The following is a 27,998-nucleotide window of genomic DNA, read 5'->3' as shown; positions in this document are numbered from 1 at the left end:
AAAAAAAAATAATAAAAAAGGGTTTACATGAGTTCTGCCAGCACAGGCTGGAGGTTTTGTCAGCTTTTTTAAAAAATTTAGCAAAAGCTCCTGACAATGTTTGATGGCTGAAATCGAGGCGGGAATCAGGAAAATTTAGCTGGGTTTTCCTGGAAATGGGGAAAAATTCCTTGCTAAACAATGGGTGAAAAAGAGGAAAGGGGAGAAAAATAAAGGGGGAAATGGAAGAAAAATAAATGAAAAATGTTCAGAATTGGGTTTTCCCTCATCTTTTTTAACAGGAAAATTGTGGAAGGTGATTTCAGGATCCTCTGGTGGCAGCTGAAGGGAAATGTGCAGATGTTTCCTGCTCCTTTAAATTCATTTTTTGCATTTTTGGGGGGATTGTGGTGGCAATTATCCCACCCTGGGATTCTGCCCTCTCCCCATCCCATTCCTGCATTTTGGGAGGGGAAAAAGCAGCTCCAGGTGATTCCATCCAGCCTTAAAAACACATTTTCCCTTCAAATATCCCCCCAAAAAACCCAAATCCCCAGGTTCTTTGCTAGAAATGAAACCATTCCCATCCCTCCCTGCTGAGTGAGGCACAATAAATCCATTTAATACCCAAATTCCCCGCTCCCACTCGCACCCAGAGCTGAATTCTGCCTGGAAAATGCAGATTCAGAGCATCTATTTGAGGTTTTATTCCTCCACCCACGGGCCCTGCTGGAGCAATCTGCTCCCTCCTTGCTGTCAGTGCTGTTAATTATGGCTCAAGATGCTGCTTTGGACCTGGGGTTGCATTTCCAGGCTAAAAATCTGTGTTTATTTGCATGGCTGAGGTGATTTTCCCTCTATTTTGGGGGGTTTGTTAGGTGTGGAAATCATCTTTTGACAAGATTTTAAAATTTTTCTTTATTTTCTATTAAAATTGGTGATTTATGTGTGCGTATATGAATGGAATTTATTGTAAAAAATTGGAATATTGATATAAAAATGGAATATTTCTATCTCTAATTGCAGATCTGCTGCTTCTCCACTCAAGAGAAATAGAACAAGATACCAGGATGGGAGAATTCTTTAATCCTGATTAAATTAAATTAACTCCTACCTGTTTGCATTGTTAGCACAGCTTCTCCCAGCCTCAAGGAAAAGAGGGTAAAAGGGAAAATTGGGAAAAAAATAGATTTATTATTTATTTTTCTAATAGGAATAAACATATTTTTTAAAAAAGGAAGCCTGGATGTGAAATTATGCCCAGGTTCTGAATGACCTTGAAGTGATTTTTTTTTTTTTTTTTTTTATATTTGAAGGATTCCTCACCCTAAATCCAGATTTTCTCCCAAAATCCCAGCTGCAGCACAAACACCCAGGGTCTGGTACAATTCTTGCTCTTTAAAATCTGTTTTTCTTCAAATCTGTGGCATTTCAGAACTCTTGGATGTTTCCCAGCAGTTCCAGGGGCTGCGGGGGAAGAGAAGAACCCAAAATCTTGCTGTTCCCAAGTGCAGAAAAACAGGAAAAACCAGGCCTGAAACTGTTGGAATTAATAATTCAAAATTTAACCATTGGAAAAAAGTGAAATTCAGAGAGAAAAAACCCCACATTAACTCATCACCATGACAAAGGAGATCAGATTTGGGGTAAAAAAAATGGGTGATGAATTCCCTTTTCCTTCCCACTTTGGGGAAAGAACAAATTTTTAGGGAAATTCTTGATTTGGGAATAAAACTTCCAAAAATGGGGCATGATCATGACTCAGCTGGAGTATTTTGGTGTTTTTATATCATAAAATGCAGCAAAAAACTCCCCAGGGGCTGCAAGAAAGTCGAATTCGGGGTCTGAGTGCCACCAAACATCCATATTTATCTGTAATTGTTCCATAAATTCAGCAGATGAGAAGGAAAATATTAATTAGACAGACCCTGCCTGTGGCACTAATCACCAGCAGTGACAGCTGAGCCAGCCAGGGGATAAAATACACCCAAAATTTGATTATCAGAATAAATAGCTGAGGAGCGGGAGAAAATTAAAAATAAAGAGGGGCGAAAAATCCATAACGCAACAGCATTTTGTGGTGGGGGGGATGAAAATTTACCTCCTGCTGGATTTGGGATTCTGGTTTTGTTTTTCCCCCTCAGTTTAGGGATTATTTTGCAGGTGAATGCTGAATTTTGGTGGCACAGGAGGAGTAGAAAATGCTGAGAGGTCTCAAGTCAAAGCCTCCCTTGGGGTCAGGGGATCGTCCCAGACAGGGGGAAATGGAAGCAAAATTAGAAAAAAACCTAAAAATGATGAGGTTAAGGGGGTGATTTTGAGGTTTCCTGCGATGTCCAGGCGCTCCTGACGGATCTGGATCCTGGATTTAGCCCAGGATTTATCCCAGAGTTTTGTCCCTAAATCCCTCTCTGTTCCCACTGGCCATCAGAAGACGAATTTTGGTGGAATTTCAGATTTATTTCCCCCCTCTCTGTCTCCTTCAGGGCCAAAGGCCACAATTAACAATATAGCAATTAATTAAGTGATTCCAGCGCTTTGGGACATGGAAGGCTTGGGATTCCTTGGGATTCCTTGGGATGGATCCCTCAGGATTTGTCAGGATTCTTCAGGATTAATTCCTCAGGATTTGTCAGGATTCCTTGGGATGGATTCCTCAGGATTCCTTGGGATTATTTGGGATGGATTCCTCTGGATTCCTGAGGATGGATTCTTTGGGATTCCTTGGGATTCCTCAGGATGGATTCCTTGAGATTCCTTGGGATGGATTCCTCGGGATTTGTCAGGATTTCTTAGGATGGATCCCTCAGGATTTGTCAGGATTCCTTGGGATGGATTCCTCGGGATTTGTCAGGATTCCTTGGGATGGATTCCTCGGGATTTGTCAGGATTTCTTAGGATGGATCCCTCAGGATTTGTCAGGATTCTTTGGGATGGATCCCTCAGGATTTGTCAGGATTCTTCAGGATTAATTCCTCAGGATTTGTCAGGATTCCTTGGGCTGGATTCTTTGGCATTCCTTGGGATGGATTCCTCAGGATTTGTCAGGATTTCTTAGGATGGATTCCTTGGGATTCCTTGGGATTCCTTGGGATGGATTCCTCTGGATTCCTCAGGATCTGTCAGGATTCCTTGGGATGGATCCCTCAGGATTCTTTGGGAGTCTTTGGGATGGATTCCTTGGGATGGATTCCTCGGGATTTGTCAGGATTCCTTAGGATGGATTCCTCAGGATTTGTCAGGATTCCTTGTGATGGATCCCTCAGGATTTGTCAGGATTCCTTGGGATGGATCCCTCAGGATTTCTCAGGATTCCTTGGGATGGATTCCTCAGGATTTGTCAGGATTCCTTGGGATGGATCCCTCAGGATTTGTCAGGATCCCTCAGGATGGACTCCTTGGGATGGACTCCTTGGGATGGATTCCTCGGGACAGATTCCTTGGGATGGATTCCTCGGGATTTGTCAGGATTCCTTAGGATGGACTCCTTGGGATGGACTCCTTGGGATGGACTCCTTGGGATGGACTCCTCGGGATTTGTCAGGATTCCTTGGGATGGATTCCTCAAGATTTGTCAGGATTCCTTAGGATGGATTCCTCGGGATGGATCCCTCACGATGGATTCCTCAGGATCCCTCAGAACTGATCCCTTGGGATGGATCCCTCAGGATTTGTCAGGATCCCTCAGGATGGATTCCTTGGGACGGATCCCTCAGGACGGATCCCTCAGGACAGATCCCTCGGGACGGATCCCTCGGGACGGATCCCTCGGGACGGATCCCCCAGGAGAAGCGCTCAGCACTGCTCGGCCTCCACAAACCCCTCCTTCTCCTGGCTGGCCGCCTCCACCTCGGCGTACGAGCCGTGGTTGCCGTGGTTCCGGAATTTCATGGCGGGCCAGCGGTGCGGCCTCCGCTGGGGACAGAAACAGGGGCAGGTGAGCAGCTGGGACAGGGCCCCGAGCCACAATTCCTGCTGGGAAAATGGGGGGAACGGGGGAGAAAAATGGGGGAAAATAATGGGGGGAAATGGGGGAAAAATAATGGGGGAAAATGGGGAAAAAACGGGGGGAAAAATGGAGGGAAAATGGGGAAAAGTAATGGTGGAGAAAGATGGGGGGAAAATGATGGGGGGAAATGATGAGGGAGAAAGATGGGGGGGAAATATTGGGGGAAAATGATGGGGGAAAATATTGGGGGAAAATGATGGGGGAAAATATTGGGGGAAAATGATGGGGGAAAATAACGGGGGGCAAAAATAATGGGGGGAAACAATGGGGGGGAAAATAACGGGAGGAAAATAATGGGGGAAAAGAGTCCTGAGCACAAAGGGTGTCATTGGTAGGAGCATTTTGAATGATAAAAGTGAATTTTAAATGTTGTTTCATATTTCAAAAGGGTTATTTGGAATGCCTGGATCTCACTGGATGGGAAGGAAATCTGAGATGATGGGAAGGACACAGATCCAGGATCACGGACTGAGGGATCTGGGCAGGCTGGTGAGGACCCCGATCCAGGAGAGGGGAGGATGAGGAGGATGAGGATGGGATGATTCCCCGGGCAGGGCTGAGCTGCTGCCTCACCTCGATGAAGAAGAGGGCGGCGCTGGACGTGGGGTGGCCGCTGATGTAGATCCCGGCCAGGATGGCCCCGGCCAGCACCAGCACGGCCACCACGATGCCAACCACGGTGCCCGTGGGGATTGGGGCACCCGCGCTCTGTGAGGGCAGGCTGCTCCCTGCAGGGAAATGGAAAAGGTCGGGAGGCTTTCAGAAAACTGTTTAATTAATATATATTTTTTTTTTTAATTTACAAAATTTTAAAAATCTAAAAATATTTACAAAATTTAAAATCCTAAACGATTTACAAAAAATTAAAATCAACAATTCTTAAAAGGTATAAAAGGCAAAATTTAAGATGCAAAAATATTTACGACACTTAAAATGAAAAATTTTAAAAAATTATAAAATTTAAAAATTTAAAATTCAAAATTATTTACAAAATGTAAAGTTAAAAATTCTTAAAATGTATAAAATTTAAAATGTAAAAATATTTACATTTAAAATTAAAAATTCTCAACATTTATAAAATTAAAAATTTAAAATTAAAAAATGCACAAGTTTTTAAAATTTACAAATTTTAAAAAATACAAAATTACATTAATAAATTATCCAAGCATTGTTCTATTCCTTGTCCAAATCACAAATTATTACCAAAAAAAAAAAAAAAAAAGCTTTTTAAAAAAAAACTATACTAAGTAAAAAGGCCTTTTTTACCCTCTCCTCCTGCAAACTGGTTGAGTTTGGTGTCATCTGAAAGGAGAAAACACAGCAAAACAGAAAATCAGGAGTTTTCAGTGATATCCTCGTGTTTCCCACCCAATTCTTCCCCCCAGGATGGGATTTCTGGGGAAATCGAATTTCTGGGGTCGAGGGGTTGTTCACTGCTCCCCGTGGAGCTTTGATCCATCACTGGGTGTCCCTGCTCAGCCTGTGGAATTTGCATCCCAAAAAAACCCACAGGATGATCAAAATCCGCTTCCCAAATCCCAAATAAACCCACGGGATGCTCAAAATCCACTTCCCAAATAAACCCATGGGATGATCAAAATCCGCTTCCCAAATCCCAAATAAACCCATGGGATGATCAAAATCCACTTCCCAAATCCCAAATAAACCCACGGGATGATCAAAATCCGCTTCCCAAATCCCAAATAAACCCACGGGATGATCAAAATCCGCTTCCCAAATCCCAAATAAACCCACGGGATGATCAAAATCCACTTCCCAAATAAACCCACGGGATGATCAAAATCCACTTCCCAAATAAACCCACGGGATGATCAAAATCCACTTCCCAAATGCCAAATAAACCCACGGGATGATCAAAATCCGCTTCCCAAATCCCAAATAAACCCACGGGATGCTCAAAATCCACTTCCCAAATAAACCCATGGGATGATCAAAATCCGCTTCCCAAATCCCAAATAAACCCACGGGATGATCAAAATCCACTTCCCAAATCCCAAATAAACCCACGGGATGATCAAAATCCACTTCCCAAATAAACCCACGGGATGATCAAAATCCGCTTCCCAAATCCCAAATAAACCCACGGGATGATCAAAATCCACTTCCCAAATCCCAAATAAACCCACGGGATGATCAAAATCCACTTCCCAAATAAACCCATGGGATGATCAAAATCCATTTCCCAAATCCCAAATAAACCCACGGGATGATCAAAATCCGCTTCCCAAATCCCAAATAAACCCACGGGATGCTCAAAATCCACTTCCACCCCTTGGCTCATTCTGGAAGGACCTGGATCTACCAGACAAGGCTTCGTCCCTCAACAGGCTCCACATGATCGCCCTCACCAGGGTGAAATCCTGATCCAGAATTCCCAGGGCTGGGATTCCAAATCCCAATCCAGAATTTTGAGGCCTCAGCCTCCAAATCCCAATCCAGAATTACCAGAGTTTGGATTCCAAACCCTGATCCAGAATTCCCAGGGTTTGCATTCCAAATCCCAATCCAGAATTCCCAGGGCTTGGCCTCCAAACCCTGTCCTGAATTCCTGGGGCTTGGCTTGGATTCCAAAGCCCAATCCAGAATTCCCAGGGCTGGGATTCCAAACCCTGATCCAGAATTCCCAGGGCTGGGATTCCAAACCCTGATCCAGAATTCCCAGAGTTTGGATTCCAAACCCTGATTCAGAATTCCCAGGGTTTGGATTCCAAACCCTGATCCAGAATTCCCAGGGTTTGGATTCCAAACCCTGATCCAGAATTCCCAGGGCTTGGCTTGGTCTCCAAACCCTGATCCAGAATTCCCAGGGCTTGGCTTGGTCTCCAAATCCTGATCCAGAATTCCCAGGGTTTGGATTCCAAACCCTGATCCAGAATTCCTGGGCTTGGCTTGGATTCCAAACCCTGATCCAGAATTCCCAGGGCTTGGCTTGGATTCCAAACCCTGATCCAGAATTCCCAGGGTTTGGATTCCAAACCCTGATCCAGAATTCCTGGGCTTGGCTTGGATTCCAAACCCTGATCCAGAATTCCCAGGGCTTGGCTGTGCACCAGAGCTCCAGGAGCAGAACCAGGGGGCTGCAAGGGCTGGGGAGGATGTGGATCCAAAAACAGGGCTGGATGGGGAGGACAGGGATCCAGGGATCTGGGATGGTGGGGAAGATGAGGATCCGGGGATCTGGCCTGGATGGAGAAGACACAGATCCAGAAAATTCAGCTGATGGGGAGGTCATGGACCCAGGGATCTGGGATAACGAGGAGGTGGATCCAGGGACCTGGGCTGGTGGGACAGATGCAGATCCACCAGTCTGGGCTGACTGGGAAGGACACAGGGATCTGGATCTGGGCTGGTGGAGGATGTGGATCCACAGAACCTGACTGGCTGAGAAGGACACGGATCCAGGGATCTGGGCTGGTTGGAGAAGACACGGATCCAGGGATTTGGGCTGGTTGGACAGGACACAGATCCAGGGATCTGGGCTGGTTGGAGAAGACAACAAATCCAGGGATCTGGAATAATGAGGAGATGGATTCATGGATCTGGGCTGGAGGGAAGGATGTGGATCCAGGGATCTGGGCTGGTTGAAGAGGACACAGATCCAGGGATCTGGGCTGGTTGGAGAAGACAACAGATCCAGGGATCTGGAATAATGAGGAGATGGATTCACAGATCTGGGCTGGTTGGACAGGATGTGGATCCAGGGATCCTGGCTGGTTGGACAGGACACAGATCCAGGGATCTGGGCTGGTTGAAGAGGACACAGATCCAGGGATTTGGGCTGGTTGAAGAGGACACAGATCCAGGGATCTGGGCTGGTTGAAGAGGACACAGATCCAGGGATCTGGGATAATGAGGAGATGGATTCATGGATCTGGGCTGGAGGGAAGGATGTGGATCCAGGGATCTGGGCTGGTTGAAGAGGACACAGATCCAGGGATCTGGGCTGGTTGGAGAAGACAACAGATCCAGGGATCTGGAATAATGAGGAGATGGATTCACAGATCTGGGCTGGTTGGACAGGATGTGGATCCAGGGATCCTGGCTGGTTGGACAGGACACAGATCCAGGGATCTGGGCTGGTTGAAGAGGACACAGATCCAGGGATCTGGGCTGGTTGAAGAGGACACAGATCCAGGGATCTGGGATAATGAGGAGATGGATTCATGGATCTGGGCTGGAGGGAAGGATGTGGATCCAGGGATCTCGGCTGGTTGGAGAAGACAACAGATCCAGGGATCTGGGCTGGTTGAAGAGGACACAGATCCAGGGATTTGGGCTGGTTGGACAGGACACAGAACCAGGGATCTCGGCTGGTTGGAGAAGACAACAGATCCAGGGATCTGGGATAATGAGGAGATGGATTCACAGATCTGGGCTGGTTGGACAGGATGTGCATCCAGGGATCCTGGCTGGTTGAAGAGGACACAGATCCAGGGATCTGTGCAGGTGGAGAGGACACCAAGGGCCAGCTCCCCTCTCTGCTGGAGCTGCTCCTCTGCTGCTCCCCACCCTCCTCCCGCTGCAGCTGCCGTTTGCTCCCTTCCAAGATCACAAATTAACTCCACGCTTTGTCACACACGGAGCCTCCTGTTCCTTTTTTCCAAGAACCAGCGATGGGCTGGAAAACAATCTCGTGGCCGAGTTCCAACCCTCCCCTCCCTCCTTGCCTTTAATCGCTCCTTTCAGAGTCAGCCCTGCCAGGCAGGAGCTCGTTCCCCCACCCAGCTCTGCAGGACAATTACCACGGCTCCTTTCTATTTATCCTAATTAGCACTTGGCGTTAGGGACTATTAAGCAGCCAAATTGCGGCGCTACCTGCGCCAGGCTCTGCGGAGCCGGCCCCGCGTTAATGGGATTATGGAGGTCGGGGGTCTCCAGGGGACATCGGGGCTTTTTGTGGAGCAGCAACGCCAAGAAATGAGCGATCACCGCGGGAATTCCAGGCTGAGAGTCCCGGCACCAGTGAAATCCCAAACCCCTCTCTCTGGGATTGACCCCTTTAGGATCCTGAGATTCTCCCCACCAGGGTTTGGTTGCTCTCTGACTTTCACAAATGAATAAAAAAAGCTGGAAAACCCCCAAAAATCTTCCTAGCGTGTCTCAATGCCCCAAGTGTCACCTCTTGGCTGCCCTTCCCATCATCTCCTGTCCTCATCCACCCCAAGGACGGGGTTTGGGTGCCCTGGGATGGTGGGACGTGTCCCTGCCCTGGGGATGGGGTGAGCATTGAGGTCCCTTCCAACCCAGATCCTCCTGGGATTGCAGAACTTCACAAATCCAGGTGGAGAAATGAACTTGGGAGGGGATTTTGGGAAGATTTTGGGTGGGACGAGCTGGGATGGAATTCCCAGAGCAGCCGTGGGATCCCTGGAAGTGTCCCAGACCAGGCTGGACGGGGCTTGGAGCCACCTGGGATGGTGGGAGGCGTCCCTGCCCGTGGGACTGGATGGGATTTAAGGTCCCTTCCCACCCAAACCATTCCAGAATTCTGCTCCAAAACCCATCTGGTGTTTACTTGGATTTGGATTTGCTTTTTGAGGAGGTGAAGGACCCGTCCAGGGGTCAGGGATGGGGATCACTTGTTCCAGGGATCAGGGAGTCACCTGTGCAGGGGTCAGGATCAAGGATGGGATCACCTGTCACAAGGAAGAGGATCATGGACGGGGGGATCTTCCCTTCAGGGATTGAGTTCTGGGATGGGGGATCACCTTGCCATGGATCAGGGATGGGGGATCACCTGTCCAGGGCTCAGGGATCTCCTTCCCAGGGCTCAGTTGTGCAGGATCACCTGTCCAGGGACACCACCAGGGCTGGGATCACCTGTACAGGGCTGGGGTCACCTGTCCAGGGACACCACCAGGGTTGGGGTCACCTGTACAGGGCTGGGGTCACCTGTCCAGGGACACCACCAGGGTTGGGGTCACCTGTACAGGGCTGGGGTCACCTGTCCAGGGACACCCCCAGAGCCAGGGTCACGTGTCCAGGGACACCCCCAGGGCTGGGATCACCTGTCCAGGGACACCTCTAGGGTTGGTGTCATCTGTCCAGGGACACTCTCAGGGCCGGGGTCACCTGTCCAGGGACACCTCTAGGGTTGGTGTCATCTGTCCAGGGACACCCCCAGAGCTGGGATCACCTGTCCAGAGCTGGGGTCACCTGTCCAGGGACACCACCAGGGTTGGGGTCACCTGTACAGGGCTGGGGTCACCTGTCCAGGGACACCACCAGGGCTGGGATCATCTGTCAAGGGACACCACCAGGGCTGGGGTCACCTGTCCAGGGACATCTCTAGGGTTGGTGTCATCTGTCCAGGGACACTCTCAGGGCCGGGGTCACCTGTCCGGAGCTGGGGTCACCTGTCCAGGGACACCACCAGGGTTGGGGTCACCTGTACAGGGCTGGGGTCACCAGTCCAGGGACACCCCCAGAGCCAGGGTCACCTGTCCAGGAACACCCCCAGGGCTGGGATCACCTGTCCAGGGACACCTCTAGGGTTGGTGTCATCTGTCCAGGGACACCCCCAGAGCTGGGATCACCTGTCCAGAGCTGGGGTCACCTGTCCAGGGACACCCCCAGGGCTGGGATCACCTGTCCAGAGCTGGGGTCACCTGTCCAGAGACACCTCTAGGGTTGGTGTCATCTGTCCAGGGACACTCTCAGGGCCGGGGTCACCTGTCCAGGGACACCCCCAGAGCCAGGGTCACCTGTCCAGAGCCACCTCCAGTGTCAGGGTCACCTGTCCAGGAACACTCCCAGAGCTGGAATCACCTATCCAGGGACACCCCCAGTGTCAAGGTCACCTGTCCAGGGCCAGGGTCACCTGTCCAGGGACACCTCTAGGGTTGGGGTCACAGGTCTGGGGGCACCCCTAGGGCTGGCGTCACCTGTCCAGGGCCAGGGTCACCTATCCAGGGACACCCCAGGGTTCAGGGTCACCTATCCAGGGACACCCCCAGGGCTGGGGTCACCTATCCAGGGACACCCCCAGTGTCAGGGTCACCTGTCCAGGGACACCCCAGGGTTCAGGGTCACCTGTCCAGGGACACCCCCAGTGTCAGGGTCACCTGTCCAGGTCCCACCTTCGGTGGTGAGGCTGTCGAGGAAGAGCGAGGCCGTGGGGGAGGTGACAGCGCCGGGTGACACCGACACGGAGCTGCCCGGGGGCGCCGAGTAATGATCACCCTCCGCCAGATCCTCACAGCTCTGCTCGTCCGACTGGTGGGGAAAAACAGGAGAATTTGGGTTAAAAGGAGAATTTGGGTTAAAAGGAGAATTTGGGTTAAAAGGAGAATTTGGGTTAAAAAGGGAATCTGGAGCTTTTGCCCAGCAGGAATTCCAGGAGGGCTCTGCAGAGTCAAACACCGAAGTTCAAACACAGAAGTGACCCAGAGGGAGGAAAATTTGTTAAATATTTCAGCAGGACAAGTGACAAATCCTGGGACAAGCTGTGGGGCAAATCCTGGGGCAAATCCTTTGTGCGCCTCAGGGTGACCCCATGTGGGTCCAGTGACCTCAAAGGGTCTGGTGAAATAAATCTGAATTTTCGGTAGGAAAGTAGAATAAAATCACTAAAAAATCACCCAAAAAAACCCCCCAAAAAACCCAAAAAAAAACCCCACAAGCCCCCCCCCCAAAAAAAAAAACCCCAAAACCAAAAATGCTCCAAACCAAACCAGAGAAAAACACAACAAAACTAAACTAAAAACCCAAATAAAAGAACGCCCATCAAAATCAAAGCGAACAAACAAAAGCCATGAAAAGCAAACAAAAATAAGGAAAAAAAAAAAACCGAAAGAAAAGGAAAAAAAAAAGAAGAGAAAAGGCCAAAGCAGAAGCAGATGTTTGGTCAGAGCTGATCCTTGGGAGTTTTTGCTCCCAGGGACACAAACAGGGCTCGTTCCTTCCTGCCTGCAGTGAGTAAGAGTCACGCTCCAGGAGGAGGAGGAATAACGGGAATAAGGGAAAAAATGGAATAATGGGAATAAGGGAAAAATGGAAAAATGGGAATAAAGGGGAAAATGGGAATAACGGGACTAAAAGAAAAAAAAAATGGGAATAAAGGGAAAATGGGAATAAAGGGGATAATAGGAATAAAGGGGAATAATAAGAAAAATGGGAGTAAAGGGGGAAATGGGAATAATGGGGGAAATGGGAATAGAGCGGAAAATGGGGAATAACGGGAATAACAGGAATAATGGGAAAAGGGAATAAAGGGGGAAATGGGATGTAAAGGGAATAAAGGGATATCCAAAGGATTATCTAAAGGGAATAAAGGGATGTTTAAATGGATATCCAAAGGGAATACAGGTGTATGTAAAGGGAAAAAAGGGAAATCCAAAGGGAAAAAAGGGAAATCCAAAGGGAAAAAAGGGAAATCCAAAGGGAAATCCCAAGGGATACCTAAAGGGAAGAAGGGGAAATCCCAAGGGATGCCTTAAAGGAACAAAGGGAAATCCTAAGGGATGCTCAGTCTAATCCAGAACACCGTGGGGCACACATCCATTTTTTGAGCTTGAAATCAGGAGTTGGAAATTTTTGAGTTTGAAATCAGGAAGGGACTGGGATTTATTGGGATTGGGACTGGGATTTATTTGGATTGGGACTGGGATTTATTGGCACTGGGAGTGGGATTGATTGGGACTGGGATTTATTGGGATTCATTGGGATTCATTGGGATTCATTGGGATTCATTGGGACTGGGGCTGGGATTTATGTGGATTGGGATTTATTGGGATTTTTTGGGATTGGGACTGGGATTCATTGGGATTTATTGGGATTCATTTGGATTCATTGGGATTTATTGGGATTTATTGGGATTGGGGCTGGGATTTATGTGGATTGGGATTTATTGGGATTTATTGGGATTGGGACTGGGATTCATTGGGATTCATTGGGATTCATTGGGATTCATTGGGATTCATTGGGATTCATTGGGATTTATTGGGATTGGGGCTGGGATTCATTGGGATTGGGATTGATTGGGATTAGGATTGATTGGGACTGGGACTGGAACTGGGACTAGGACTGGGATTTATTGGGATTTATTGGGATTTGGGCTGGGATTTATTTGGATTGGGATTTATTGGGATTGGGATTCATTGGGATTCATTGGGACTGGGACTAGGATTTATTGGGATTTATTGGGATTGGGGCTGGGATTTATTGGGATTTATTGGGATTGGGGCTGGGATTTATTTGGATTGGGATTCATTGGGATTTATTGGGATTGGGATTCATTGGGATTCATTGGGATTCATTTGGATTGGGGCTGGGATTTATTTGGATTGGGATTCATTGGGATTTATTGGGATTGGAACTGGAATTCATTGGGATTTATTGGGATTTATTGGGATTTATAGGGATTTATTGGGATTTTTGGTACTCTCTGTGCCCACCTGGCCGCAGCCGTAGCTCAGCCACTCCTCCCGGTACCGGTCGAAGCCACTGGAGCACCTGTGGGGAAAATCAGGATTATCCAGGGCCAGGTTGTGGGAAACGGATTTAAATGAAAAGTTTAAAACTCGACAGAAGGTTCACAGAATGTACATTTATAAATAAACTCTGAGATAAGAAATGTTGATTTAGAAATTGTATTGAATAGGGCAGACATTGTTGAGAGAAAAATGAAATTAGAAACAAGTTTCAAAAGGTGGCCTGGCAAATAAAACTGGATAGTTTCAAGAAACAATAAAAAGAGAACAATATCATATAATAAAATATTATATATATATATATATATATATATATATATATATATATATATATAAAAATGAAATAGAAGTTGTATTGTAGTAGGAACCATGAGGGGTAATTTTAGATTATTATCTTTAAGGCATTTACAACATGGTGGGGCTAAAACTGATAGCCAAAGGAAAAGGGGAAATGAGGAGAAAAGGAGAAGAAAATCAGGAGAAAAGGAGAGGGAAATTGGGAGAAAAGGAGAGGGAAAAATCAGGAGGAGAGAGGGGAAATGAGGAGAAAAGGAGAGGGGAAAACAGAAAAAAAAAGAGAGGGAAAATCAGGAAAAGGGAGAGGGAAAACAGGAGAAAAAGAGAAAAAAAATAGGATAAAAGGAGAGGGAAATCAGGGGAAAAGGAGATAGGAAATGAGGAGAAAAGGAGAGGGGAAATCAGGGGAAATTGAGAGGGAAAAATCAGGAAAAATCAGAGGGGAAACCAGGATAAAAGAAGAGGGAAATGAGGAGAAAAGGAGAGGGAAATCAGGGGAAAAGGAGATGGGAAATTGGGAGAAAAGGAGAGGGAAATCAGGGGGAAAAGAGAGGGGAAAATTGTGAGAAAAAGAGAGGAGAAACCAGGAGGAGAGGGGAAATGAGGAGAAAGGAGAGGGAAAAATCAGGATAAAAGGAGATGGGAAACTGGGAGAAAAGGAGAGGGAAAAGTTGGGAGAAAAGGAGAGGGAAAATGAGGAGAAAAGGAGAGGGAAAATGAGGAGAAAAGGAGAGGGGAAATGAGGAGAAAAGGAGAGGGGAAATGAGGAGAAAAGGAGAGGGAAATATCAGGAGAAAAGGAGAGGGAAAAGTTGGGAGAAGAGGAGAGGGGAAATGAGCAGAAAAGGAGAGGGGAAATGAGGAGAAAAGGAGAGGGGAAATGAGGAGAAAAGGAGAGGGGAACCAGGGGAAAAGGAGAGGGGAAATGAGCAGAAAAGGAGAGGGGAAACGAGGAGAAAAGGAGAGAGGAAATGAGCAGAAAAGGAGAGGGGAAATGAGGAGAAAAGGAGAGAGAAAAATCAGGAGAAAAGGAGAGGGAAAAGTTGGGAGAAAAGGAGAGGGAAAAGTTGGGAGGAGAGGGGAAATGAGCAGAAAAGGAGAGGGAAAACGAGGAGAAAAGGAGAGAGAAAAATCAGGAGAAAAGGAGAGGGAAAAGTTGGGAGAAAAGGAGAGGGAAAAGTTGGGAGGAGAGGGGAAATGAGCAGAAAAGGAGAGGGGAAACGAGGAGAGAGGCCCGGGCTGAGTTTGAGTTTCCGCTCCCCGCACTCGGTGCCAGGGCAAGGCCGTGAGACCCACGAGGCTCCCTGGGCTCCTTCCAGCAACATCTGCACAGGAAAAACACTGCAGGAGCTCCAGCTGACATCAGGCAAACGCCAGCCCGAGAATTCCCCGCAGGAACAGAGCTCTGACCTTTGCAAAGGCCCAAACCCCAAAAACAACCCCTGCAAAAAAAAAAATCCGTTTACCCGCTGGCGGCATGGAGAAGCCACAAAGAAAATTCTGAGATCTCCGGCTCCTGTCACAATCACGGGGCTCAGCAGAGGTTAAAAAAAAAAAATTTACAGATTTTTTTTTATTATTTAGGGGGTTGGAATCACGAGGTTGGGATGCCGGCTCCAAGGCTGGAGCTCACTGGGGAGGATCTGCAGAAGCCAGGGGTGACAGTGGCCCCTCCTGCTCCAGAGCTGCGTTTCCAGAAGGTTCCTGCCAGCTGGAATCACCCACTGAGAAGCTGAGATGTCCCCAGGGACACCGGGCTGGCAGCCAGGGGACAGGAGGGAACAGCAGCAGCTGGGTGAGAAAGGGTTAAAGAGGGTGAGAAAGGGTTAAAGGGGGCTGAAAAGGGTTAAAGGGGGTGAGAAAGGGTTAGAGGAGGGTGGGAAAGGGTTAAAAACGGGTGACAAGGGGTTAAAGAGGGTGAAAAGGGGTTAAAGGAGATGGAAAAGAGAGGAGGAGGGAAAGGGGTTAAAGAGGGTGAGAAAGGGATAGAGGAGGGTGGAAAAGGGTTTAAAAGGGTGGAAAAGGGGTTAAAGAAGGTGAGAAAGGGTTAAAGAGGATGGGAAAGGGTTAAAGAGGGTGACAAGCAGTTAAAGAAGGGGAAATAGGGGTAAAGGAGGTGGAAAAGGGTAAAAGAGGGAGAAATAGGGTTAGAGGAGGGTGGAAAAGGATCAAAGGAGTGAGAAAGGGTTAAAGGGGGTGAAATAGGGTTAAAGGCAGGAGGAAAAGAGTTAAGGAGGGTGGAAAAGGGTTAAAGGGGGTGAAATAGGGTTAAAAAGGATGAAAAGGGATTAAAGAGGGTGAGAAAGGGTTAGAGGAGGGCGAGAAAGGCTTAAAGGAGGGTGGAAAAGAGTTAAAGATCGTGAAAAGGGTTAAAGGAGGGTGGAAAGGGGTCAAAGATGGTGGAAACGGGTTAAAGGAGGGTGAGGAAGGGTTAAAGGCGGGAGGAAAAGGGTTAAAGGAGGGTGGAAAAGGGCTGGGATGGGATTCCCAGAGGAGCTGTGGCTGGCCCTGGATCCCTGGCAGTGTCACCCTGTGACAGTGGGAGGTGGCCCTGGTGGCCCTGGGGTGGCCCTGGATGGGATTTGAGGTCTCTCCCCAGCCCAAACCATTCCAGGCTCTGACAAAACCCCATTTCCCAAACCCCGGAATCGGGGAACCAGCAGGACGAGGAAGGGTTTGGAAACAAAGCTCAGCCCAAACCAGACCCAGCCTCGAGTTCCGTCACCAAAGCCACGCCAGCACCACAACGTCCCCTTGCCACAGAGCCACCGCCAAGTGCCACCAGGGTGTCCCAGGGACCCAGAGCTGCTTTGGGGTGGCTCAGGGGACGCCCCAAAGGGAGGGGGTGGCAGGAGAGCAGAGCGGGGCTGGCACGGCACGGGATCTGTGTTACTGGGTCCCCTCCCCTGGCGCCAGCTCTCAATCAGCCCTGCAGCTCCATCTCGTCAGATCTGCTCTGCACAGCCCTGCCCGAGCTGGGGGAGAGCAGGGACGGCTCCACGTCCAAAAAAAAAAAAATCAGAAAATTCCACCCCAAACCTCTGCTGGCCCCATTCCTGATGAGCAGGGGCTGTCCCCAGCGCTGTCCCCTCCCTGCTGTCCTTCCCCTCCCTGCCCTTCCACTGATCCCAACCCAAATCTGGACAAATTTCCCTCATTTTTAAGCTCGCTGACAAAAATGTGAGTCCTGCCTCAGGTCCCCAGCTTGTTCCAGGACTAAAAAAAAAAAAACCCCAGGAAATGCAACTTTGGAGTGGCTTGGAATTGGAGATCAGGTCACGGCTGAACACAGCTGCGGGGCCGAGAGCAGCGCTCAGCACCCCCGAAAAACAAGAAAAAAGGGGAAATTATCCCCCAAAAAAAGGGGAGGGGATGGGGGCAGCACCTCTGCAGGACGTGGCACCAGCTGCAGTTGAAGGTCAGCTCCGAGCTCAGGCACGTTTCACAGCTCTGGTGCTGCAGGCAGGCTGCAAAAACAGAGAGGGGAGAGAGGGGAGAGGCTCCAGCCAGGCTGGGACGGCAACCTGGCCACAGAGAAAAACACAAATGTCCCAAACACTGCTCAGGACAGGGTCAGCTGCTCCCTGAGGACCCCAGGGTGGGCTGGAGACCGCAGGATGGGACTGAGCTGCTCCTGAGAGACCCCAGGATGGGCTGGAGACCCCAGGGTGGGGCCAAGTTGCTCCCTGAGGACCCCATGATGGAGTGAGCTGCTCTCTGGGGACCCCAGGATGGGCTGGAGACCCCAGGATGGGACTGAGCTGCTCTCTGGGGACCCCAGGATGGGCTGGAGACCCCAGGATGGGACTGAGCTGCTCTCTGGGGACCCCAGGATGGGCTGGAGACCCCCGGGTGGGGCTGAGCTGCTCTCTGGGGACCCCAGGACAGGCTGAGCTGGGGATCCCAGGATGGGGTGAACTGCTCCCTGAGGACTCCAGGATGCAGTGAGCTGCTCCCCAGGAACCCCAGGATGGGCTGGAGACCCCAGGATGGAGGTGAGTTCCTCCATGGGGACCCTAGGACAGGCTGAGCAGCTCTCCAGAGACCCCAGGGTGGGGCTAAGTTGCTCCCTGAGGACCCCATGATGGACTGAGCTGCTCTCTGGGGACCCCAGAATGGGCTGGAGACCCCAGGGTGGGGCTGAGCTGCACCCCAGGGACCCCAGGACAGGCTTGTCCTCTCTGGGGACCCAAGGACAAGCTGGAGACCCCAGGGCAGGCTGAGCTGGGGACCCCAGGGTGGAGTGAGATTCACTCCAGGACAAGCTGAGCTTCTCTCCAGGGACCCCAGGGTGGGGATGAGCTGCTCCACAGGGACCCCAGGACGGGCTGGAGACCCCAGGGTGGGGGTGAGCTCCTCCCTGGGGACCCCAGGATGGGCTGGAGACCCCAGGGCAGACTGGAGACCCCAGGGCAGGCTGAGCTGGGGACCCCAGGGTGGAGTGAGATGCACTCCAGGACAAGCTGAGCTTCTCTCCAGGGACCCCAGGACGGGCTGGAGACCCCAGGGTGGGGGTGAGCTCCTCTCCAGGGACCCCAGGGTGGTGCTGAGCTGCTCCCAGCTGCCATCACCCCCTCCCTCCACCACCCCACAGACGCCAAACCCCGGGAGATGGGCACCATCACCCCCAGCCCTGCCTTGGCTGCCTCCTCCTGCTGGCATCCAGGGCCTGCTGGGGTTTGTGGGTGCCACTTGGGGTGCCCAGGGGGCAGTGGCACTCACTGGGCAGCGGGGTGAACTCCACAGCTGACAGGCTGCTGATCCTGCTGGTGTCCAGCTCCACTCGGTGGTACTCGTAGATCGTGCGGCGCCGGGACTCTGCAACAGAGTTTGAGCTTTAAACCGGGTTTAAACCCCCCTGCAAGGCTTAAACTCCCTGCCCAGGGCTGGGCCAGGCTTAAATCCCCCTGCCCAGGGCTGGGCCAGGCTCTGGGGCAGCTGCTGAAAGGCAAAGGTGGCCCCAGGTGTGGGGTTGTGCCCTGGCAGGAGGGCTGGGCTGGGAAATGGATTTGTAGGAAACCCATTCTCAATTCCCAATTCCATCCTCAAAATCCAAATTCTCCAAAGCTGCCAGGAGTGAGGATGGGTTGGGGTTTGTGTCACCTGTCCATTAAGGGGAAAACTGAAAAAAAAAGCCAAAAAACCACTTATAGGGTGTTGTAATTAGGAAATAATTGCCTTCTGATTGTGATGGTGTGACTTATAACACCTGTATTGTCCCACCCTTGACATGAGAGTGAAAATAGAATAAATTTTTTAAAAATCCTCTCAATTGTCCTATCTCTGGGTCAGAAAAATCTTCATCCAACGGGCTGGGAGCTGAGCCTGCCCAGCCCAGTTCAGCCCAGTTCAGCCCAGCCCAGCCTGGGCAGGGCTCCAGCCCTGAGCTGCTCCCAAACAGCTCCAAACAAACATCACTGGGCTCTGACTCACTCGCCCTGATGCCTCAGGTTTTAATTTTTATATTTTTTATAGATTCTGTGCTGCTTTAGTGTGTGGGTCTGGGCTTTATATTACGGGATGGTGAGCTCTGTGCACAGAGCAGGGAGACAAAACAATTCCTGCTCCAGCTGGGCACCAAGGACAAATGATCCAAATCTCAGCCCAGGAGCACAAACACCGTGGGCTGGAGAGAGAAAAACAAGGATGGGACTGCATGGGCTGAAGGTGGAATTGGACAATTAACTCCAACATGCAAAAAGAGCAGAATAAAAGTGAGACCTCGTGAGCAGTCATGCATTTTGGGACCATTTTGGGTTCATTTTGTGACCATTTTGGTTCACCTTGGGTGCAGCCCTGGCTGGGCTCTTGTGCTGCCCAAGGAGGATCCGTGGAGGAGATGCTTTGAATAAATCCCTGCTTTATTCTGGAATTCTGGCCTCAGTTCCACCTCAGCCTTCTCAATGCACCTCCCAGGGCTCCTGCAGCTTCTCTCCCCCAAAAATCTCCTCCTGCCCCACCCCTTTGGAACTGAGGAAGGGCTGGATTTCCCTCCTCTTCCTCATCCTCATCAGCTGGGAATCGGGGAAAAGCTCCTGGAGGTTGTGGACTGGGCAAAGCTCCAGCCAGAGCGTGAGGCCATGGGGAGATGCACCCCAAAAAGGGATCCCAAAATGGAATCCCAAAAAGGGGTCCCAGAAAGAGGTCCTGAAATGGCGTCCCAAAAGGGGGAACCCAAAAAGGGGGAACGCAAAAAGGGGTCCCGAAATGGGGTCCCGAAATGGGGTCCCGAAATGGGATCCCGAAATGGGGTCCCAAAAGGGGGTCCCAAAAGGGGGTCCCAAAAGGGGGTCCCAAAAAAGGGGAGCCCAAAAAAGGAGATCCCAAAAAAGGAGATCCCAAAAAAGGAGATCCCAGAAAGGGGTCCCAAAAAGGGATCCCAGAAAGGGGTCCCAAAAAGGAGATCCCAGAAAGGGGTCCCAAAAAGGAATCCCAAATAGGGGATCCCAATAAGGAATCCCAAAAAGGGGATCCCAAAAAGGGTCCCAGGGAACATGAGGGGCAGGCAAACCCCACAGCCCTCCTCACACTCACTGGGAATCCAAGCAGGGCATCCTCCCACCCCAAACCCCCCAGACGAGGATCCCACCCCAAACCCCCCAGACGAGGATCCCACCCCAAATGAGGATCCCACCCCAAACCCCCCAGACAAGGATCCCACCCCAAACGCCCCCAGACGAGGATCCCACCCCAAATGAGGATCCCACCCCAAACGCCCCCAGACGAGGATCCCACCCCTCTCCCTACAGGCCCAGCTCCCCAGGCACTCACCAGGCACGTCGGGAGAGGGGTTGAGCACCATGAAGGCGTCGGAGAGCCCGGCCTTGACCGGGTGCTGGCTGGCGCTGATCTGCAGCACTGGCACCGGGATCTGCAGGGACACAGGGTGGCACAGAGGCTGGCACACATCCCAGGGATGTCCAACCCCACAGAGGCTGGCACACATCCCAGGGATGTCCAACCCCACGGGAAAACCCTCCTGCCCCGTCCCCTCACCTCCTTGTAGCCGAACACGATCCTCCCGCTGCGGTGCAGGGCGGCCTGGAAGGTGAAGCTGCCCATGTCCTCCTTGCCCTGCAGGTAAACCTTGTCCCACTGCACCACAAACACCGTCCCTGGGGGCGAGCAGAGCTGCTCAGGCCTTCCCTCTCCCCCTGCTCCATCCAACCTCCACCCCACAACCTGCAGCAGCCACTGGGAGCGGGGCAAAACGGGGTGGGGAGAGAGGGATGGGAACAGAGAAGGGATGGGGACACAGAGGGATGGGAGAGAGAGGGATGGAAAGAGAGGGATGGAAAGAGAGGGATGGGGACACAGAGGGATGGAAAGAGAGGGATGGAAAGAGAGGGATGGGGACACAGAGGGATGGAAAGAGAGGGATGGAAAGAGAGGGATGGGGACACAGAGGGATGGAAAGAGAGGGATGGGAAGAGAGGGATGGGAACAGAGAAGGGATGAGGACAGAGAGGGGTGGGGACACAGAGGGATCTTCTGATCCGTTCCTGCCTCAAGGGTGACTGTCGCAGACATCTTTCATGAATTTTTTGTTTTTAAGATTTTTCCTCTTGAGAAGCTGAGAGGCCTCAGGAGCAAAATGCAAACATTGATTATCTGCTGCTGTGGAATGCAGCAGGTGCATCTCTGATTGGCCCATGTTAGTTGTTTCTAATTAATGGCCGATCACAGTCAGCTGGCTCAGGCAGAGAGTCTAAGCCACAAGCCTTTGTTATCATTCCTTTTTATTCTATTCTTAGCTAGCTTTCAGATGAAATATTTTCTTCTATTCTTTAGTATAGTATGGTATATATTAATGTAATAATAATGTATATCATTAATATATATAATATATAATATATAATATATAATATATAATATATAATATATAATATATAATATATAATATATAATATATAATATATAATATATAATATATAATATATAATATATTACACATTACATATTACACATTATATATTAGATATTATACATTACATATTACACATTACATATTACACATTATATATTACACATTACACATTACATATTACACATTATATATTATATATTATATATTATATATTATATATTATATATTATATATTATATATTATATATTATATATTATATATTATATATTATATATTATATATTAATGTAATGTAATAATTATGTATATTAATGTAATAATAATGTATATAATACATAGTGTATATTAATGTAATATATATAATAAAATAATAAACCGAGCCTTCTGAAACACAGAGTCAAATCTTCGTCTCTTCCCTCATCCTCAGACCCCTGTGAGCACGGTCACAGGTGACAGAGCTGACACAGGAGGGTCTCCAGCCAGGGGAGCTGCTCTCACCATTGTCCAGGTACTGCACGGTGGAATTTCGGGAGAAGCTGGGGTTGAAGTTGGCCATGAGGGGGGCGATGTACTGGGTCGCCGTGAGCATGCGGTGGATGACGTCCCCCGTGAAGATGAAACCTGGGTGGGCAGAGGATGAAGGTCACCTTCCTCCTTCCTGCCTCACCCATCCCTTTTTTTGCCCCTCTGACCCCGCTGTGTCGCCCCGGTCCCTGCAGGAGCAGAGGGAGCAGCAGCTGCCAACTGCCCGAGGAGATTTGGGGTGCAGGGAGGGGTTGGAAGGGCTGGACCCCGATCTCTGAGCTCACTGGGGCTCAGGGATGGGGGGTGAGGGTAGAGCCAGTGCCAGAGCCATGTCCAGGCCCTGCTGTGGGCATTGCACCCCATCCTGTCCAGTCCTATCCTGTTCATCTCATCCCATCCCATCGATTCCATGGATCCCATCCCACAGATCCCATCAACCCCATCCTGTCCATCCCATGGCCTCCATCCCATCTCATGCAACCCACCCCATGCCATGGATCCCATCCTGTCCATCACATCCCATGGATCCCATGGATCCAAATCCATTCCATTACATCCCATCTCATGGATCCCATAGATCCCATCCCATGGATCCCATCCCATCCCATTGATCCCATCCCATGGATCCCATCCTGTCCCATCCCAACAATTCCATCCCATCCCATGGATCCCACCCCATAGATTCCATCCCGTCCTATGGATGCCATCCTGTCCCATGGATCCCATCAATCCCATCCTGTCCCATCCCATCGATCCCATGGACCTCATCCCATCCCATGAATCCCATGGATCCCATCCCATCGATCCCATTCCATCCCATCCCACAGATCCCATGGATCCCATCCCACAGATCCCGTCCTGTCCTATGGATCCCATCCCGTCCCATGGATCCCATCCTGACCATCCCATCCTGTCCCATCTCATGGATCCCATCCCATGGATCCCATCCCATGGATCCCATCCCATGGATCCCATCCTGTCCACCTCACGGATCCCATCCCACAGATCCCATCCCACAGATCCCGTCCCGTCCTATGGATCCCATCCTGACCATCCCATCCTGTCCCATCTCATGGATCCCATCCCATGGATCCCATCCTGTCCATCTCATGGATCCCATCCCATGGATCCCATCCCATCCCATCCCACAGATCCCATGGATCCCATCCCGTCCCATGGATCCCATCCTGACCATCCCATCCTGTCCCATCTCATGGACCCCATCCCATGGATCCCATCCTGACCATCTCATGGATCCCATCCTGTCCACCTCATGGATCCCATCCTGACCATCTCATGGATCCCATCCCATGGATCCCATCCTGTCCATCTCATGGATCCCATCCTGTCCACCTCATAGATCCCATCCTGACCATCTCATGGATCCCATCCCATGGATCCCATTCCATCCCATCCCACAGATCCCACAGATCCCATCCCGTCCCATGGATCCCATCCTGACCATCTCATGGACCCTATCCCATGGATCCCATCCTGTCCATCTCATGGATCCCATCCCATGGATCCCATCCTGTCCATCTCATGGATCCCATCCCATGGATCCCATCCTGTCCATCTCATGGATCCCATCCCATGGATCCCATCCTGTCCATCTCATGGATCCCATCCCATGGATCCCATCCTGTCCATCTCATGGATCCCATCCCATCACCTCCATCCCATCCCATGGATCCCGTCCCATCCCGTGGATCCCATGGATGCCATCACGTCCATCCCATCCCACAGATCCCGTGTCCCGCCCCGCTCACCGCCGGTGGCGATGGTGACCTGCCGCAGGAGGTGGCCGTAGAAGGGGAAGTCAAAGGACAGGACAATCCTCTGTGGGGTGGAGAGAGGGAGGGACACAATCAGCCCTCGGGAAAACTCTGGGAATGGGGAGAGAGGGATGGGAGAGAGGGATGGGGAGAAGGGTGGGGAAAGGGATGGGAGAGAGGGAATGGGGAGGAAGGATGGGGAAAGGGATGGGAGAGAGGGATGGGAGAGAGAGGAATGGGGAGGAAGGATGGGGAAAGGGATGGGAGAGAGGGATGGGAGAGAGATGGGATGGGAGAGAGAGGGATGGGAGAGGTTTGGGAGAAGAGAGGGATGGGTAGGAAGGGATGGGGAGAGGGATGGGGAAAGCGATGGGAGAGAGAAGGATGGGAGAGAGGCACGGAGAGAAAAGAGTGGGAGAGCGGGACCCTGCAAGTTCCTTCATCCCTGGGACGAGCAGGAGGCCTCAAACACTTCCCAAACCCTGGAACTTCCCAAGCCTCTCACAGGGCCCCAATGACCCTGGGGACACAGGGACACCATGGGGCTCACCCAGGGGACACAGGACACCCAGGGCTCACCGAGGCCTGCCGGTGCGTGTTGGAGAGGATCCCGTGCACCCTGACGTGGCTCCCGTTGGCGGCTGCCAGGTCCACCCAGAGCTGGCGGCGCCGCGCGTCCCCCGGGCCGTAGAACCGCGACACGTAGTAGCTGTGGTTGTCCTCCTGCGGGGACAGGGGACACGGGGACACGGTGGCACGGGGTGACCCGCGGGGCGGGAGGGCGCCCGACACAAAGCGGGGATGAATCCAGGGAAAATTGGGGAAAAATCCCGGAAAAATCCGGGAAAAACCTGCGATAAACACAGGATAAATCCAGGGAAAATCCAGGATAAATCCAGGATAGTATGGATAAATCTGGGATAAATTCAGGATAAATCCAGCGTGGAAAAGTAGGGATAAATCCAGGAAAGATCAAGGAAAAATCCTGTAAAAATCCCGGACGGAGTGGATAAATCTGGGATAAATTCAGGATAAATCCAGCATAGGAAAGTAGGGATAAATCCAGGAAAAACCTGAGATAAATCCAGGGAAAATCCTGGGACAAACCCAGGGAAAAACCTGGGATAAATCCAGGAAAAACTTGGGATAAATCCAGGGGAAAAATTCAGGATAAATCCAGGAAAAATACAGAAAAAATCTGGGAAATATCCCAGAAAAATCCAGGATAAACCCAGGAAAAACCCAGGGTAAATCCAGGATAAACCCAGAAAATATCCAGGATAGACCCAGGAAAAATCCGAGATAAATCCCAGATAAATCCAGGACAATGTATTTGTTTTAGTTTAGGGGAAATTTGGGAGAGAATTTTTGAAGGGATTTTTAGAAAGTAGGTTTAATTGTTTGGGGTTTTTTTAATTGGTTTGGGCAAAAAAATATTTTTGGGAGAAAAGCGGAAAAATTTGTTTATTAAATAATAAAATTTCAATAATATTAAATAATAAACCATAAAATAAATAATAAATAATAAAATAAATAATGAAATAAATAATAAAAATACCCCAATTTTGGTGGGATTTCATTATTTATTTTATTATTTAATATTATTCAAAAACCCCCAAACTTGGGGTATTTTGGGAGGAGACAGGGGAAAAACCCCTCCAGGCCTTGCACAGGGTGAGATGCACCTGTGACCTTGTCCGTGGCCCCAATCCAGGGGCAGATCCCAAAAATTCCCCAGGAAATTGCTGCTTTTCCCTCCTCAAGCACCATCACACCCTCCCTGCGGTTCCCCAACATCCCCAAAACGTCACCGGTGGTTTTGGGGTATTTTTAAACATTTCCACGCTGGGATTTTTCATGGTTGCTCTCCATCCCTGAAGGATGAGCTGGAGCAGAGTGAAAGAAGCCACTTTGTCCCCCTGAGTGCCACCAAAACCAGCGGGACATGTCACCGTCCTCCAAAAACCGCCTCCCATCCCCCACTGAGAGCGCAGGGAACTCCCGCGGCCGCCACAAATAACCCGGAGCTAATTGAGGGCGGTTAATTAGGCTGGGAGAGCCGGGGGAGGTGTCCCACAAGGTGACACCGAACAGAGGAGCCCCCTCGACACCAGGGGACAACGAGTGGCGTTGTCCCCGCGTGTCACCGAAGCACCCAGGGATGGAGCGGGCAGGGCTGGGAGGGATGCCGGGGTTGTAATTAGCCACTCTGGGGGTAATTATCCTCTCTGGGGTGTAATTATCCCCTGCGGGATGTGGGATCCGGGATCCAGCCCCACATGGAACCGGAGCCGGACTGGGGACACCTCTGGGGTCCGGGGCACGGATCAGGACGGGGATTGGGGTACAGATCTGGGCGGGGGTCGGGGCGATCCTGGGGCTGTAATTATCCTCTCTGGGGTGTAATTATCCCCTGTGGGATCCGGGATCCAGCCCCATACGGAACCGGAGCCGGACTGGGGACAGCTCTGGGGGCAGGAGGGGATCGGGAGCGGGTCCAGGCCCGGATCGGGGCACAAATCCGGATGTCCGGGCGATCCTAGTGTTGTAATTACCCACTCTGGGTGTAATTATCCTATCTGGGGTGTAATTAACCCCTGTGGGATCCGGGATCCAGCCCCATACGGAACCGGAGCCGGACTGGGGACAGCTCTGGGGGTCGGGGCACAGCTCGGGGCGGGGGTCCGGGCATGGATCCGGACACGGGCACACTCACCACGATGCGGGTCTCGTTGGCGGGCAGGGTGTCGATGGCCACGCTGCCGCCGCCCAGGTCCTGGCTGATGCGGGTCCCCTCGGCCGCGTCCCGAGCCCTCCGTCCCTCGCTGCCGGGGGGGCGTCCTGGGGACACACGGGGAGGGGGCAGCAAGGCTGGGACAGGAGTTTGAGGGGTCTGACCTCGGTGAGCAGGGGGGGAGAGGCGGGGAAGGGACAGGGACAGGTGACAGCGACAGCGGCCAGGGGGGGACAGCTGGGGACAGCACCCACAAATGGCAGTGGCAGCCACCCCAACTGAAGTGACACCGGCGCGACAGCAGCGTGGCACCAATGTGGTCGTGTCCTCGATGTCCCCAAGCATCCCAAGCTGGGACGGGCTCCAGGTGTCCGGGCAGGTGCCAAGGAGCCCAAAATCGCCTCCCTCCCCCTCTTCACGCATCTCCCGAGCCCCGCGGAGGCCGGAACACGGCTGGGGAGTGGGGGGGGAGGATAAAAAAGGCATTTGGGACCAAATCTGCCGAGAATCAGGAGGTTCCTGGCAGCGCGGCGCGGGCGGGGGCGGTGGGGACGGCAGCTCGCCCACGGCGGGGACACAGCCGGGACGTCTGTCCCCAAACGGGGACACTGCACAGCCCCCCCAGCCCGGGGGAGCGGGGTCTCTCCGCCCCCCCATGGGAGTTAATTGCTAATTGCTGCTTAATGAGCTCCCGGGGCTGCGTTCTGCTGCCAGGTCTACGGGAGGGGAAACTGAGGCACAGGGTGGGGGGAGCAGGGCTGGGCGGGACAAAGGGGGGTTCTGTGCCTGGGGGGCACAGGGGGGACAGTGCGGGGAGGTGTGGGGTGTCCCACAGAGCAGAGACCCCCCCCCCAAAAAAAACTCCCCCAAAATCTCAGCCCCAACCGTGCCACGGTCGGGGGGAGAATCCTACATGGGGACCCCCCCTCAGCAGCGAGAACAGCCCCCCGCTTTATCCCAGCGCTGCCCAGCACAGATTGGGGGGTCCGGGCACCCCAATTTGGCTGCGGAGATTTTGGGGCGGGGGGTGGGGGGAGCACGGAGACACCCCCAAAGCTCAGCAGAGGGAGGACGGACACACAGACCCCCAGGGCATTGCGGGGACCCCCCAGCCCCCCGTGCACCCCCCGTACCTGCGGCCAGCGCCCCTTGGAGCAGGCAGAGCAGGAGGAAGCCCCCCCAGAGCATGGTGGGGGTCGGGGGGCTCAGCGCCCCGCCATGGGCCGGGACCCCCGCGAGCCGCGCACCGAGCGGAGCCGGAGCCGGAGCCGGGCGGGGCCGGGGGCGGGCCCGGGGGTGGGGATGGAACTGGGAAGGGCTGGGATGGGATGGGATTGGGAAGGGAAAGGAAGGGATGGAGC

At 51.4% G+C, this 27,998-nt stretch overlaps 1 protein-coding gene across 1 annotated transcript; it reads right to left on the bottom strand.

The window, feature by feature from the left end:
* Positions 1-1,239: 1,239 nt before the first annotated feature.
* PLXDC1 (plexin domain containing 1) lies at positions 1,240-27,921 on the bottom strand. Its single transcript, XM_058820438.1, has 14 exons — positions 27,771-27,921; positions 26,620-26,744; positions 24,483-24,626; positions 23,898-23,967; positions 22,102-22,224; positions 20,733-20,851; positions 20,508-20,607; positions 18,459-18,554; positions 17,122-17,203; positions 13,405-13,462; positions 11,089-11,224; positions 5,255-5,290; positions 4,562-4,716; positions 1,240-3,894 (listed from the first exon to the last, which is right to left on the bottom strand). The coding sequence occupies exons 1-14, from the start codon at positions 27,823-27,825 to the stop codon at positions 3,775-3,777; spliced, it is 1,419 nt and encodes a 472-aa protein (XP_058676421.1). The 5' UTR covers positions 27,826-27,921; the 3' UTR covers positions 1,240-3,774.
* Positions 27,922-27,998: the final 77 nt, after the last annotated feature.

The sequence above is a fragment of the Ammospiza caudacuta genome, chromosome 27 (genome assembly GCF_027887145.1).
Source record: "Ammospiza caudacuta isolate bAmmCau1 chromosome 27, bAmmCau1.pri, whole genome shotgun sequence".
Classification (NCBI taxonomy): domain Eukaryota; kingdom Metazoa; phylum Chordata; class Aves; order Passeriformes; family Passerellidae; genus Ammospiza; species Ammospiza caudacuta.
Note: the sequence above shows the minus strand (reverse complement) of the source record. Positions and strands in the feature narration are given on the sequence as shown.